The 17,387-nt window shown below is 43.7% G+C and overlaps 1 protein-coding gene across 3 annotated transcripts in view; it reads right to left on the bottom strand.

Moving 5' to 3' along the window:
* The window catches only part of TEAD1 (TEA domain transcription factor 1), a 268,582-nt gene that overhangs the window by 16,888 nt on the left and 234,307 nt on the right, over positions 1-17,387 (bottom strand). For all 3 annotated transcript variants that reach the window (XM_073578361.1, XM_073578358.1, XM_073578359.1), the window contains one exon: positions 13,445-13,618. In XM_073578361.1, the coding sequence (XP_073434462.1) occupies positions 13,445-13,618 (174 nt within the window). The remainder of the gene's footprint in view (positions 1-13,444; positions 13,619-17,387) is intronic.

The raw sequence follows: 17,387 nt of genomic DNA on the forward strand, positions 1-17,387 counted from the left end.
GTCGTCTGCCTGAAGTGCGCCACCATCTCGGCAACTAGTTTCGTAAATACTCGAGGTGCTGAAGCCAAGCCGAAAGGAAGAGCCTGAAACTGAAAGTGGTAGTACCTGCTTCCTTTTTTTAGTGCAAAGCGCAGGAACTTCTGAGAGAGAGGATGATGGGGACGTGATAGTATGTGCTTTTTAGATCTATTGTGCACATAGCTGCATTCCGGTCTATCAGCGGGGTGGTGGTCTTTAGAGACTCCATTCGGAATCTTTTGTATCGGATCCACTGATTTAATGGTTTTAGGTTTATAATGGTTCGACTGTCTCCCGACGGTTTTTTTACGGTGAATAGAGTTGAATAGTGGCCCTCCCCTCTCTCTTTTTCTGGGACCGGAACTACACCCGATTTTAGCAGGTGTTTGTCTGCCCAAATGCGATCTATAAGGGTCCTGGACCGAAGATTTGTTACAACGAACCGTGCTGGGGGGGTTTCAGTGAATTTGAGGGTATATCCCTGGGAGATTGTATTGAGGATCCACCAGTTTTGGGAGATGAGTTCCCATGCCCCCGCAAAGCGTCTGAGGCGACCCCCTACAGGTATGGCGTCATTGTCTCCTGCTCCTGGAGCTTTGTCTGGAGCGAGACGCGGGAGCCCTACTTTTACCCCCTTTTGTGTACTCCCAGCGTGGTGATTTCCCCTTCCAGCTATATTCCTGCCTCTGGTTGGATTGGGGTTTTTGAAAGGGAAATTATTTTTTGGTTTTTCATCCGGAAGACCTTTTATGTCATCCGAGGCATTCTCCAGGATTGTATCTAGGGCCGGACCAAATACCTTCCCACCTGAGAAGGGTATGGCACACAAGTTATTTTTAGACTGATAGTCCCCTGACCAGGTCTTCATCCATATGGCCCGACGAGCCGCATTGGACAAAGAATTATTCCTGGCCGCGAATCGTACGGATTCGGCAGAGGCGTCCGCCAAGAATCCAGTTGCGATTTTTAACAAGGGAAGGCCTTCTAAGATATCGCCTCAAGGGGTCTTATCTTTGTTGTTGTTCTAGGTGGTCGATCCATAGGTGCATGGATCTGGCGGCTATGTTTGTCTTCGTAACCGCCGCAGAGGCCTCTCAAGCCCTTTTCAGGAGCACATCGGCCTTCTTGTCCATGGGTTCCTTGAGGCTGGAGGAATCTTTGAAGGGAATTGAAGTCTTCTTCGACACCCTGGCGACTGGGGTGTTGATTTTAGGCACCTCGTCCCAAGTGTTGATGTCCTCCTGGGTAAACGGTAGTCTAAGTTTAAAGTCTCGAGTAATGACCAGCCATTTCTCGGCGTCCTCCCATTCCTCCAGAATCATTGAACGGATATGGTCGTTAACTGGAAAGACCTGACGGATCCTCGCTCTCAGGCCTCCGAACATTTCGTCCTGGATGGATCTAGTCTTTGGGGGCCTCCTCGATCTGCATGGTGTTTCTCACGGCGCTGAGAAGCTCGTCCGTGTTGTCAGAGGAGAAGAGGTATATCTTCCCCATATCCAGGGGTTCCGAGGTGATCTCGCCTTCTTCCTCCGAGTCCGTGTTAAGGATCTCCTCGTCCGATGACTGATCGGACTCCAATCTTGACCTCTTAGCCTGGGGCTGACTGGAAGACTGAGCGGGTAGCAGTCCCGAGACAGATGCCTGGACCTCTTCTCTGACCATTGTGCGCATCTCTGCGAAAAGCGAGGCCTGTTTTCCCCTGATGATCTTCAGAGTGCACTCCTCACATAGGGGTTTTTTCCATGACCCCGGTAATTTAATGGCACATATGGGGCATATGGGTCTCCTGGAGGTCTATGCTGAGGCTGCTGGCGCTGTCTTTTCCTAGAAGCACAGGAGTTTTATTAAGCTCCTGCCCTCTGGCATATACAGTCCCCCCATAGTCCCACTTACGGGCACTGGCTGTGCGGCGTTTTCCATGGTGGGGGGCGAGTACCGCATTACTGGCCTGGTCGCCCCCTCCCCGGTTTTATCCTACCTTGCCTCTGACGCTGAGCCACCCGTCTGCCGTGTCCCACCACGCCGATGTGCCTGTCCTGGCGCCGCCGGAAGTAGTCATCAGGCGCCAAGAAGTGACGCGGCTGCCGACGCTCCAGCGTCTCTGGCTGATGCGGCGGGAGCAGAGAGCCCCGCTGAGGGGAAGCGGCTCCAAGTCCCGGAGCAGCGCTCCATGGGACACCGGCGGAGAACCCCCCTTAGGGGGGTGCCGCCCCGGGCTATCCGGCTGGAGGATCTGGCGTTGGGACCCCGCTCCTCCCGGTAAGCTTCTTCTGGATGCCGCGCTTCTGCGGCGCTCTCGTGCCTGTCCTTACAGGGACAGGAAAAACACTGGAGCGTGGAAGTGGGAGGGGACCTTTAACCTCTCGTGCATTTCCTGTCCCTGTAAGGATGAAAGGACAACCCCAGTGTGCTGTCAGGATAGGACGTCCTGGAAACACGCATTGCACACGGACCAATGATTCTCTATGGGGTAGCTCCCCTCACCCGTATATTTCTCGAGTATATTTTACGGGCCGTGCCAATCGCAGCATGCTGCGATTGTCAGCGTACTATGCCCGTAGTACGCCAATGCAAGTCTATGGGTGCGCAAAAAAAACGCATTACACATGGTCCAGATGTGTGACTTGCGAGAAATACGCACCCGGTGGCCTGACAATTCAGTGCGCGATACAGTAAAATCACACAGACAGGTTTAATAAATAAACGAAAGAATAGCTATATACACACAAAAAAAAAAAAAAAAATTATATATATATATATATATATATATATATATATATATATATATATATATATATATATACACACACACACACACACACACACACATACACACACATACACGTCATTGAGATATTTATATTTCATAGAGTTCTACATAGCAGAATACACACAGTAAACCATTTAATTTCATGTATTTTTTTTACATGACCCTGACTAAATTAAATTAGGGCTTGTGTGTAAAATTAGGGACATCTAGGTGTTAAATTAAGGGGCTAATTCGTTAGAACAAAATGTGTGGGCTCCCGCAACAAAATTGCAACCAGAGAAATTAAGCAGGTGAGTGAGGGCAAATTTTAATGGCCTTGAGAGGGACCATTGTTTAAATTTGTAAGCTTTCACCCAGTAGAGGCAACTGTGTATAGCAATAAAGATTGAAAAATCATGTCATCAATGTTCCTCAGTGTGGGTATATTTGTTTGCTTGCTATCATTCATCTGTTACGTGGCAAACAACCCATAGAACTGCTAGTAAAATATGTATAAAAAGTTACTGTATTTTCACCAGTGCTTACATTGTTAAAGAAAATAGTTGTTCTTAGCTCTGTCCAGCAGGGTGCACTGCGGACCATGTTTTAGAAAGCATGTGCCCGATGATTGACATACTGGCAGTGTCCATACACAGACACTTAGGCTCTGTGCACACGTTGCAGATTCTGCTGTGGACTTTTCTGCGCAGATTTTGCTAAATCCGCAGGTAAAATGACCTGCGTTTTACCTGCAGATTTAGTGCAGTTTTTGTGCAGATTTCCCCTGCGGATTTCTATAATGGAGCAGGTGGAAAACTGCTGCAGAACTGCACAAAAGTAGTCACATGCTGCAGTTTTAAATCTGCACCAAATCTGCGCGGAAAAATCTGCAGCATGTGCACAGCGGTTTTTGTATTACATAGTCATAAATGGTACTGTACATCACTTGCAGTTCAGCTGCAGTTCTGTGGGGCCAAATCTGCTGCAGAACTGCAGAAGAACCCGCACCGTGTGCACACACCCTTATATAGAGAATAATATCTAGATCTGCACGATACAAGATGCATCTTGGTCTTTACAAATGTAAGAAGCCTTTCAGGTATATGATGAAGTCATTATTCAACATCCACTGTACCTATTCATCTTGTACATATGACAGGATGTGCTGTCCATTGTGATTACTGGGTGTATATTACCAATGGATAATTTTTTTTTTTACACTGAGTAGTTTACTACAATCGGGAAACTAGAGATGTGTGTTGTTAATTGGACACCACTGCAGCAAACTCATATGAAATGGCATTAAATTTAGTGTTGGCTGTAAATAGCGTCTATCACAGTGATCAAAATGAACCAATAGGAGAAATCAATTGTTGCCGGATGCTGGACGCCAGATCTTGGCGGGCGCAGCCATTTTCTGCTGGTAGACATAGCTATAGAGACTGGGGGGACACCGGAAGTACCAGGGGGACTCTATGGACCCCATTTTCTCTCTCCTCTGATGTACTAGATCATATCAGGAGAGAGAAATAAATGGGAAATCTGACTTTTTTGCGGTTGCCATTATTCGGTGAATAAAGGTGATCACAACACTGGGGATGGTAAAAACCGACCCGAATCATGTTCTCCGGGGTCTTAGCTACCCCCAGTAGCCAAGACCCCAGAGATTTTCCAACACTGGGGGGCATTATAACCTTATTTCTCAGGGCCGTTAACAAGTGGTGCTGAGGAATAAGTAACCTTAACTGCCACTATTAACAAGGATATAGGCGGTCAGGAAACCTGTCAGCAGGATTGTGCACAGTAACCTACAGTGTCATTTTAGGAAAAGTTTCTCCCTTTTTTGGGGGGATTTTATTACTTGGACAGGGTTTATCATCAGTTTCTTATGGAATGTTGATGAGGTTGAATGCCGTAACCTGCAAAATGTATAATGATTGTTTAACGAATATTTTTTCACAATGTTTTTATTGGGGATGTAAGGGTTAACGCGCAACATCAAGGGGAGGTCGCATAGGATTGTGGGTTGTTCCAACTAGGGCTACCTATAAAAGGTTGTAATAATTGATGCCTTCATTCCACCTGAGGAAGACGGCTGTGACCGTAGAAACGCGTTGTGGGTATTGGAGGAATAATAAAAGATGAGTTTTATACCCTTTTTTCTGCCTCTGCTTTAGCGCTCCTATAGAATGCTTTTTTGTTGCTTCACATTGACTTTTCCTCTCTGAGGATTAGCGGCAGGAGCAGCTTGGAGGGCAGCTGTTTGTTGGAGAACCTGCGTTTGCTGGGAGGTGCTGGGAAGCTCCGGGACCCTTGGTGTTCACTCACGGCTTGGATCGGTCTCAACATCATATCCGGAATACTGCAGTGAGCAGGCGCCGGACCTCTCCCGGTGCCTGCGCAGTGCAGGACTCTGCTCTGCCCTCAACAGGGCAGAGGAGTGCGCCTGCGCAGGAGCCATGACAGGCAGCAAAGAAGATGTCACCGTTAGAAGAAGGTAGGTGCTGGATGGGATGGCGACACCCATCGGACCGGACCGAACACCAGGGTGAGTATAACCTAACTTTTTTTCTTATCTTTCAGGTTACATCGGGGGCTTATCTACAGCATTACAGAGTGCTGTTGATAAGTCCCTGATTGTCGGTGCTGGCAGCTGATAGGCGAAAAATAGGGTGACAGATTCCCTTTAATCTTTATTTTCAGTTTTCAGTTATTGATATGCTCATGATTTGGGGCAGCTTGTGATTCGGGGCAGCATGTGGGGGGTTCTTCAAGTGGTGCTCTGATTAGGTATTCATAAGGCATCCTGCTGACAGGTCACTGATCCCTCACTGACCTGCCCCCTAGTTTACATAATATTATATATACACATACTAAAAAAACAAACACATTCTGCAGGCAGACGTCAGCAGTGGTGCGTGTGCTGCAGCATAAAAACATGGGCATATTATTATGATTGAGGTTATCCTGATATTTAAAAAAAGAAATCCATTTGAAAATGGCGCACAGTAGCAGCTATCGGTGTATATAGCGGTGATCTGATAGCGGCTACTGCGCCAGTGTAGGTGTAATAATAATACTATTATTACACCTATTACATATTGGGATAGGATTTTGGAGATGGGAATACCCATTTAACTATAAACCGTGATAATCTGTTAAACAGTAATGGTTACTGTTGATGGTTTCTGCCTGCAAGGATTTTTGCTGATGGTTTCCAATAATAACTTTATTAACATTATGAGAGAAAAAAAAATTATGTTCTAAAACCACTAGATTTTAACATTTACAGGTTTTTTGTTTTTTTTTTAAAAAAAAGAGCCTATAATATTGTCTGTAAAGCTAAAAAAAAAAAATAAGGTCTATAGAATTTAATCCATGCCTGTAATACATTTTGCTTTAAAATAATTAGAAAGGTAAGGGAATATATAACAAAACTGAATGTTAACTGCAAAGAAAACATGACATATATTATTCTTCCCTTCAAGAGAAATCTTTCTGCTCTCAGCAGACACAAAAGCTAAACTGGGCTAAAACACACAGGCTTGCTCATAAGTAGTTTGTGGGATTTGGCATGCTGTGTGGAGAATCAGGGAGTGTATGAATGTGATGCACAAAGCGCCGAGGCTGGTGGAGCTCAGGGCTGCAGGCTGCACGTCTCACCTATGGCCCAATTACTGTTCTGTGTGATTACTGGGTAATTGCAGGAAGGCACATCTCCCATTTCTTTTGATACCAAGACACTTTACGCAGGGATTGGTGATGGCCAATTTATACAGAGAGAAATGGAACACCATTTAAAATGTGTGAGATTCTTCCATGCTTAAGACATATTGATTGATGGGGCAGCCTATGGTGCTAAGAAAACACACATCTGGTAACCTGTAGAGTGTCGCCGGGCAGGAAAGAATTGGGTGATAATGATTGTTCTAACAGAGAAACAGGACATAACAGGCACTGCACAAGTTATTCTGCCTACATTTCAACTTCTCTCCTCTTCAGATATTTAAAGAGACTGTTAGCACAGAATCAGTGGTCAAACCAAGTACAGATGCTCGGTTTGTGTGGCCAAACATTTAGGCTGTGTTCACACACAGCGGTTTTTTTCGCGTTTTTCCCTGCGGATTTACCAAAAATTCGGCTCAAAAAACGCTTAAAAGAAGCTTCCCATTCATTTTAATGCATTTTGCACTTTTTGTGCATATTGATGCGTTTTTTTTCCACGAAAAAAATGCTTCGCGGTAAAAAATGCAGCATGCTCATTAATTTCGCGGAAAATTCAGCATTTCTAGCTATGTTCTATGTGTCTGGGGACGCGCGGCAAAAACTGCGCGTTTTTTTTGGGAAGGAGTCCGGTTTTTATGCAGAAATTTTCTGCATACGTGTGCACATAGCCTTAAAGTGCACCTTCCAACCTGCTTGTTTTCCAACTATCTACATCCTTCTCTGGCTCTATGAAGCCAGAACTGTCAATCCAAGAAGAGGAAGGTGGAGACAGAAGGAAAGCAAATCGGTGGAAAGGTGCACTTAAGGCTGTGTGCACACGTTGCGTTTTTTGTGCTTTTTCGCTGCGAAAACGCAAAAAAACCGCATCCCATGCAATCCAAGGGATTACGCAATGCTGTGCTAATGCTGCAGATTTTTCCCGCTGCGGAATCGCATAGCGGAAAAATCCACAGCATGCCAATTCTTTATGCGTAATCACAGCAATTCCGCACCCATAGGATCTCAGTGAAACGCTCACTTTACGCATGTGGCTATGCCCACCATGCGTAAAGTGAGCGTCTCTTGTGCGGATGGTACCCAGGGTCTGGAGGAGACTACTTCCATAATGTAGTGAAAACGATAATGAAAGTGTCCTTTCCATTGAAGATGTTTTAGAGGGCTACTCCACTACTTTTAAACATATTATTGGGATGAGGGTGATGGTGCAGCAAGGAGGAGCTTGGATAAAGTGGTGGTCGTTGCTGTCGCTCCATTCAAAGTCTATGGGGCTGATGGCAACATCTGAGTGTTGTAATCTATCTTCCTTAGTACCACAAACATTGACTGCAACAACGAATGGAGCGGTAATACACATAAGCGACCATGCCACTCTTGCAATCCCTGACCACAGCAAGGACAAACGGGCTAAAGAACCCAGTTGTAGTGATTGCTGGGGCCCCAGCAATTAGACTTATCACCTACCTTGTGAATAGGTAATTAATTTCATTTGGGGTAAAACCACTTCAGCTTATGAGGTCTCGGAGCAATAACTACTTGTTATGCTCGCCTACATCTAGTGAAGGCCGATCTAATTATTCATTTATTTTCAGAATAATAATGCACCTGGTCGCTTGCAATAGGGTCATTTTTCTTTTTTTCATATTCCCTGAATTGTATGTACATCCCTCACAAAGCGCTCAGCTTTGGCCTGTATGCCCTTTTCTCTCCATGCGCGCCAGTCACTAAATACAATCAGCAATGGAAGCAGCTCCTTGTCTAATTTCTGCTTCATAAATAAGCGCTACTACATCAAAAGAATCTGGAAGGCTCGTCCTGATTACAAGAGGCTGCGCTCTCACGTGCTGCCTGTTTGCAATGCAAATTCCTGCAAAACAAAGATGCATTTCTGTATCTGATACAGAAACCTGCGCCATTGTCCTCTGATCAGGTGCTTAGCCCAGAATCTATTACTACAGGGTGTCAGCTGCTGAGGACCTGGAGAAACGTTGCAAGTATTTGATGTATTTTGCTCCTTTTATGTAAAGTCTTTACTAGGCTGCACCTTTTGTTCTTGGTTCCATGTGCATCAATAAGAACAATATTCTGCATTACATTACAGTCCAGCCCAGTCCATACACCATTCTGCCATTACCGAGCTGTATGTGACTGTGATGCAACGACTCCACAAGAGGACAGCGAACAACAAGGAATATTTTGTACAAATTGCATACAACCCTCAAGAAATTACAAATTACCACTCTGTTTTACAGCTCACTACAATGTCCCTTTTATGCAACTGAACTAGATGACTAGTGTTCGCTGGGTAGATGGCGCATTGGTTTTCCTACATCTTGATCAATGAGCAGTAATACTGTACAGCATAGCGTGCGATTATCATTTTGTTCCAAGCATAAACGATGACAATGAGGACATTGAGCTTCAGTACTAAATATACCAGTAAACGCCATAGGCACTGGGTAGGGTTGTATATCAATCAATGGTGCAGTTTTTGCAAAACCATTTTAAAACATTACATGGGTATTTATTGATTATGCTTTGCTAATATAGCGCTATCTTATTCCACAGCGCTTTACACAGAATATCATCACTGTCCCCAATGGGGCTTACAATCTAAATTCCCTATCAGTATATGTCTTTGCAGTGTAGGAGGAAACCGGAGTACACCCACGAAAACACGGGGAGAACATACGAACTCCTTGCAGATGTTGTCCTTGGTGGAATCTGAACCCAGATCTCCAGCGCTGCTGCAAGGCTGCAGTGCTAATCACTGAGCCACCATGCTGCCCCTATTTATAGTTTTGGTGTAAAAGGAACGCACAAAGGTAATTGTTAGCAAACAAAAAGTGAAATATTGAGATGTGTCAAGCATTACTTTCAGGATAGGCTCACATGCTAAGGAAAAGTTGCTATTAGAGACAAATGAAATTTTTTTTTTTTTTTTCCTAAAACACATGGCAAAAACATTTTTTGAAGGCTTGTTAAGGAATCTAAAGTATTTGACTGTTTGCTAAATTAATTTAAAAGAAAAAAAAGACAGTTTCAGTATAAATAATGGTCCATGGTCAAAATTTCAGCCTCCATCCAAAAGTCCAGGAAAAACTAACTTTTGCGTTAGCAGAGTCTGTCAGTGTAATTTATGACTTTCTGGCCCAGTTCAAAAGCCAATACTGCCGCCCTTATTTTCAGTCCATTATCTAAGCCAGCCACCAAATCTATAAATTCCAGCCTCACTTGCTAAGCCAGAAAGCCTCCTTATTAAAACAAATGCACAACTGGGGTCGTGTCCAGATGCCGGCGTGAGCGGCTGTGCCACTGCAGAGCTACTGCCGGGTACACCCGCATAACGGCAAAAGCACGCTGCACCGGCGCTTCAATTTATCCAAAGATGGGTCCCAGGAGAACCAGGAACCTGCTGCTACCTGGAGCGGCGTCCATCGGTCCCGCGAAGGCCCTGGACGCCTTTCTCCTCTGAGATCAGGGCACCGCTGGAGTCCAGGCACCATCTTGCCTCGTGGAAGAAGCGGTTCAGAAGTGGGCGTAGGACGCTGATGCCGACAGCCAGGGTATTGGTGAGAGGCCTTCAGGCCGTGCAGTCGCTGGTTCCCCAGGGGATATGAGGGAAGCGGCACATGAAAATGATACTCCTGTGCTGCGCTCTCCTGCTGGATTAACACAAGAGCAGGTTTCTCTTGGCCAGCACGCTGCTGACATTGGCAGTTTGCAGCAAATAGTAGGGAGAAGCCATTTTCCCCCCTTAACTGATCTGGCTCAAGCTAAAGAGCCCACACTGCAGATATCCCATACAGCATTCCCTATGGAGGAGACTTGTAGTCAGGGAAAAAAGGGGTCTCTATACCTCACAAGGATCCTCCTAAATTAACACTTAGTAACAACTATACAGAAGTTGGGAGCGATTATTTAGAGGGGTCCTCTGATGAAGGTGGTGACCTCCCGGATGACCATCTCCCCCCCCCCACAGTGGCTGAAGTTTTTCTCTCGTTTCCCATCAAAGGAGGATTTCAAAGCATTAATAACGGAGGTCAAAGACGCATGCAGGTCAGAAATTGCCTATGTGCGACAGGACTTGCAGCTTTTGGCGGGCAGAATTGACTCCTTAGAAGGAGAGCATGATGAAGCCAGATCCCATGTGGCCGGTTTGCACTAGACATCTATTATGCAGCAGAAAGTGGTCAGAGATCTGCAGATTCAATTAGAGGACTTGGACAACAAGAGTAGGAGATGTAATAGAGTGAGAGAAGTCCCAGAATCGAATGACCAGGAAAATGTTAAGCTAATCCTGCAAGAAATCTTCACCTCCATCTTTGGCGATCCAGTCTCCACTCCCTTTCAATTTAATCGGGTACAGCGGGCCTTACAGCCCAAAGGAACTTCAACTTTCCCAAGAGACAATATTTACTGTCTACATGATTTTGAAATTAAGGAGAGGATTATGATAAAGGCCAGGTCCCTGAAGGAGATTATGTATCAGGACACTGCCATTCAATTATTACAGGACTTGTCCCGTATAACTTTACAAAAAAGGAGACTGTCCATTCTGCCACGAGCCGGGGCAGCGCTCCAGGACTCATTTCATTCCCGGAGGAACCTTGGATTTATTTACTTCCAAGCTAAGTACCTAATCTTCTAACTATCGAAACTAAAATTTAAACTACAGGTACTGGACTTAACTCTTGCTGGTCAATTGATCACCTCCTTGGATACACGCAGCACTACTAGCACCTTGGAGCGATTACTTCAAGCTAATACCACAGTATTGTAGTTCTAAAGCCTCTACATGCACTTAGCACATCCAGCACCTTAGTGTGGTATTGATAAGCTCATTTGCACATCCTTATAGGTATTTCCTTGGCAATTTTATATTTTTTTGTCATTTTTTAGCACATTAACCATCATTTGCTTATTTGCACATACGTTTTAAGCGCCATTCCTTATGAGCTTCTTTTAATTCTCTTGTCCCTTTAATTCAATTTAGTTTGCCTAATTGATCTCACACCTGATTCAACTATCTGCCTTCCGACTGTCTTCCGTCTATGAGAATTTACTACATCACTACAGGTATTTAATATTGATCAGTATTTGTGTATATGCCTGAATCATAGCGCGAGTACATCCTATATATACGTTTTGCCATTTGTAAAAATTGTGGCTAGGTCTTCCAGCAAGACAATGACCCAAAACATACAGCCAAGGCAACAAAGGAGTGGCTCAAAAAGAAACACATTAAGGTCATGGAGTGGCCCATCCAGTTTCCAGACCTTAATCCCATAGAAAACTTATGGAGAGACTTCAAGCTCCGAGTTGCCAAGCGACAGCCTCAAAATCTTAATGATTTAGAGATGATCTGCAAAGTGGAGTGCACCAAAATTCCTCCCGACATGTGCGCAAACCTCATCAACTACAAAAGTCTGACTGCTGTGCTTGCCAACAAGGGTTTTGCCACCAAGTATTAAAGTCTTGTTTGCCTCTGAATTTACATAATTTATACAATGTGATTTTCTGTATTTTGTTCTTGATATTCTCTCAATGTTAAACTTAACCTACCCTTAAAATTATAGACTGTTCATGTCTTTGTCAGTGGGCAAACTTACAAAATTAGCAAGGGATCAAATAATTATTACCTCCACTGTACCTATAAGGACAGTGTCATTCATGGGTCGTTAAGGAGTTAAACATTAGTTACATCCACCAAAAATATGTAATTAACGTTTGATCACTCCAACCACCTGGACCACTTACTCATCGTGAGGGAAAAAAAGCTTTGGTAAGCTTCATTCATTGGCCATAATAGGCAACAATCAAATGTCTATTAAAGCCATTCTACCAAACGCCAGACCGCTTCATTGTGATATCACTGTGGGTCCAACCGCTAGTGTTCATCGATGTGGGTTCACACTGAAAATTTTAACACCCCCGTCATCAATACACAATAGACCAATGTGATCTGAATCTGCCGATACCAACGGGTTCGGCTGACTGTCTAATGTGTATGGAAAACCTGTACTATTGTAGAGGGAAATACTGATCAGGCACTTCCGATTTCGGACCGACAATCGCATTGTCTCCTGGAGATAACCCGCTGGCAGACATGTTTAGCAACAGCACTCAAAGGACACGGGAGCGCTCTGCCGAAAGGGTGTCCCTGCATATGGCAAAGCTGGCCGAGACAGTTGCCAGCTAAACAACTGGACGACAGCCATCTAATGTGTAAGGCAGGCTTTAGTTTTTATTTTGTCTGTTTCTCATATTACAGTACATGTGTTTTTTTGCATTTCTGCAAACATCTAAAAACGGTAAAAGCAGAATAGATTTTAAGGTATATAGCATGTTTTTCCTTCACTGAACATAGCTGAAATTTTGCTCTGATGATTGGTAGGGATCCGAGGAGTTGAACAGGAACCAACCACACATGGATTGCATATCTAAGTCAGGTTAAAGGTCATGCCAGCCCTTGAGGGTATGTGCTCAAAATCCGGAATAGCAGTGTTTTGGACGCCGCTCACATATGTTTTAGATTACAAGTACAGTGGATGGGATTTCTAGAAGTTCCATGCCCACTGTGTTTCTATTTGACATGGTGTAAACTCACCCGCGGTGAGGGTATACGAGCCACAGCATGTCAATTATTTGCAGTGGAAACGGCAGTCTCCACTGCGTAGTCTCACCCATAGCCATTCATTACATGCGGTAAATCCACATGGTTCAGTGAACACATACGAAATCACCTGCGTCATTAGAACGTAGCATTTTGGATGCAGTGAAAATACGCAGAGTCCAAAACGCTGCTGTATCCTGATAGTGGGCACACAACCTGAAGGGGAAACATTTTTAACCGTATGGATTCAGATTGATAAAGTAGCATTTAAAAACAAAATATGATACAATAAATACATATGTTATATAACAAAACACACAGGTCAGTCAACTTACCCAGAATTTTACTAAGAAAAATGCATTTTGTGGCCCTTTCCCAAAGAGTTCCTTTAAGCCCCCTTTCTTTTCTGGAAATTTGTCATAAATTTGGCGAATGTCTACGGGTTCAAGCAGAGGGTCACTGTACGAGTGATTGGCTTGTCCAATGTGCACAAAGAGGTGTTTGTTGTACTGCAAGAGATGAAAGGATTTGTCAGAAGACAGAACACTTCAGTAGCATTACAAAAGACAACGTTCCTGCAGCATCCTGCTACACCTGATCTCACCAATAGAAGAAAACCAGCAAAAAAAACCAAACTGCTAGATGTAATGTAATAACACTTTACACTCGGAGTCCTGAATGATGTGCTCTTTGCTAAACCAGACAGATTTGCCATTCAGGATTCTAGCTATATTGCAGTCACCCCAATTTCCCTGCACTTACAGGTTTTTGATCACCACTTTTTAAAGGGTTTGATTGGCACGGTTTACTTCCACATCAGGATGGGAGCATGATCGGCAGGCATGTACCTGTCCCTTTCCCTCTGCCAATCGTACCCTCTCTTCCATGAGGATATGTGATCTCGTAAACGCTGTTCACCTCCCCATACTGTAGCTAGTGTCACCAGACAAATGCTTCAACACGCATTATTGTAATGTTATTTTAGAGATTTCTCTCTAACCACCGAACTGTAGACTATCAGAGCGTCTCCCAAGATCATCATCACTAGTAGGGCAGATAACAGGGAATATTGTTCATATTACTGAATTGCCACTCAGACCCTGTGTGACGTTAACAATATGCTAATATAACATCTTCTCCGCTACACAAGGATCCATGCTGAAGCGGTGCCCTGTGGACAATTCCCAGGAATCCAGAACAAATCCTTGTCATTCATGGATTAGCTACAGCATGGAGTAGTTTTAGATGTATGACTGAAACCCTAAATGAGCCATTTTCACAGCTCCTCCTTCTTATGCTGCTCCAGTCATATAGTAAAAATCAGTTAGATGTGCTTAATATGATCTTTCACTAGGAAACCTACTGTTTCTCTGTGGATACCAAACATTAAACCCACAGCAGCACAGGTCGCTGTATGAGAAGACTCTTCGTTAGTTATTTTAGTTAAAAAAAAATGCTCAAGTCATTCCAGACTAGAGAAAGTTTAATCCCTGAAAGACCAGCGTTTTTGGGGCCTTAAATGTATTGTATATTACTTTAAGCCAGACATTTTATTAATGGACCCAGGGTGGTAAAATATTAACCTCCCCCCACCCCAAAAAAAATAAATAAATATTAACCCCTTAACCCACAAGGGTGGTTTGCACGTTAATGACCGGGCCAATTTTTACAATTCTGACCACTGTCCCTTTATGAGGTAATAACTCTGGAACGCTTCTATGGATCCTGGAGATTCTGACATTGTTTTTTTAGTGACATATTGTACTTCATGATAGAGGTAAAATTTCATTGATATAACTTGCGTTTATTTGTGGGGGGGAAAAAAAAAAGGAAATTTGGCGAAAATTCACATTTTGCAATTTTCCAACTTTGAATATTTATGCCCTTAAATCACAGAGATATGGCACTCAAAATGCTTAATAAATAACATTTCACATAAGTTTACTTTACATCAGCACAATTTTGGAACCCAAAATTTTTTTGTTAGGAAGTTATAAGGGTTAAAAATTGACCAGCGATTTCTCACTTTTACAACACCATTTTTTTTTCTATTAGGGACCACAGCACATTTGAATACACTAAGGGGTCTATATGATGGAAAATACCCAAAAGTGACACCATTTTAAAAACTACACCCCTCAAGGTGCTCAAAACCACATTCAAGACGTTTATTAACCCTTCAGGTGCTTCACACGAATTTTAAAAAAAATAAAAATAAAAATGAATATTTCACTTTTTCCACAAAAAAATTACTTCAGGTCCAATTTTTTTATTTTACCAAGGGTAACAGGAGAAATTGGACAATAAAAGTTATTGTGCAATTTGTCCTGAGTACGCTGATACCTGAAATGTGGGGGGAACCACTGTTTTGGCATATGGCAGAGCTTGGAAGGGAAGGAGCGCCGTTAGACTTTTTCCAAGCAAAATTGGCTGGAATTGAGATCGGACGCCATGTCACGTTTGGAGAGCCCCTGATGTGCCTAAACAGTCGAAATCCACCACAAGTGACCCCATTTTGCAAACTAGACCCCCCCCAAGGAACTTATCTAGATGTGTGGTGAGCACTTTGAACCCCCAAGTGCTTCACAGAAGTTTATAACGCCCGGGCGTGAAAATAAAAAAAAAAATCATTTTTTCCACAAACATGATCTTATAGTCCCCAATCTTTTTATCTTCCCAAGGGTGTCAGGAGAATTTGGACCCCAAAAGTTGTTGTACAATTTTTCCTGAGTACACTGATACCCCATATGTGAGAGAAAACTACTGTATGGGCACACCTTGGGGCTCGGAAGAGAAGTGACGTTTTGGAATGCAGACTTTGATGGAATGGTCTGCGGGTGTCATGTCGCGTTTGGAGAGCCCCTGATGTGCCTAAACAGTAGAAACCCCCCACCAATGACACCATTTTGGAAACTAGACCCCCCAAGGAACTTATCTAGATGTGTGGTGAGTTCTTTGAACCCCCAAGTGCTTCACAGACGTCTATAACAGAGCTGTGAAAATAAAAAATCATTTTTTCCACAAAAATTATGTTTTCACCCCCAAATTTTTACTTTCCCAAGGATAACAGGAGAAATTAAACCCCCAAGGTTGGTGTGCGATTTGTCCTGAGTACGCTGATGCCCCATATGTTGGGGTAATCCACTGTTTGGGCACACGTCGGGGCTCAGAAGGGAGGGAACACAGTTTGACTTTTTGAACGCAAAATTGGCTGGAATAAATGGTGGTGCCATGTCACGTTTTGGAGACCCCCTGATGTGCCTAAACACTGGAAACGCCTCAATTCTAACTCCAACCCTAACCCTAACTAAACCCTAACCCCAACACACCCCTAACCCTAATCCCAACCTTAACCATAACCTAACCATAACCCTAACATTCCCAACCCTAACCCCAACCCTAACCACAAACCTAACCCCAACACACCGCTATCCCTAACCCCAACCCTAACTCACTTTAGCCTAACTCTAACCCTAATGGGAAAATGAAATTTTCTTTAGTTCATTATAGTTCCCTAACTAAGAGGGTGATAAAGGGGGGTTTATTTACTATTTTTTTTTATTTTGATCGATGTGATAGGGTCTATCACAGTGACCAAAATAAACCAATTGGAAAAATCTTCCTAATGTTGCCGGCCGGCAGATCTCGGCGGGCGCACTGCGCATGTGCCCGCCATTTTCTTCCCAGATGAAGATGGTGATGCCAAAGGGAGGGGGGGGGGAAGCACGAGGGCCGAGGAGCATCGGGAGGTACCGGGGGGGGGATCAGGGACCCTATTTCTCTCCTCTGATGTGCAATCACATCAGAGAAGAGAAAAGTTAAATGGTACATCAGACTTTTTTTGCGGTTGCCGTTATACGGTTAATAACGACGATCGCAAAACCAGGGTCGGTAAAAGCCGACCCGAAACATGTTCTCTTGGGTCTCTGCTACCCCCGGCAGCCGAGACCCCGGAGAAAATCCGACTCTGGGGGATGCTATACACTTTTTCCACAGCGCCGTGAATTCACAGCGCTGTGGTTTAAGTACCCTTAACTGCCGCCATTAAATGGCGTATCAGCGGTCGTTATGGGGTTAAATAAAAATGAAAAGTTACGGCTACATTTTTAAACCTTCAAAAATGATAAAATAAAAACGTTTTACAAATGGTGATTATTATGTAAAGCAGACATAAGGGAAATATTTATTAATGTTTTGTGTGATCTAACTATCTGGATTAAATGGATAAAAAAAAAAAAGTTTGAAAATTGCTATTTAAATTTTTTGCCAAATTTTTGA

Source organism: Dendrobates tinctorius, unplaced genomic scaffold, assembly GCF_039654945.1.
Source record: "Dendrobates tinctorius isolate UK_male_01 unplaced genomic scaffold, ASM3965494v1 ptg000059l, whole genome shotgun sequence".
NCBI lineage: Eukaryota > Metazoa > Chordata > Amphibia > Anura > Dendrobatidae > Dendrobates > Dendrobates tinctorius.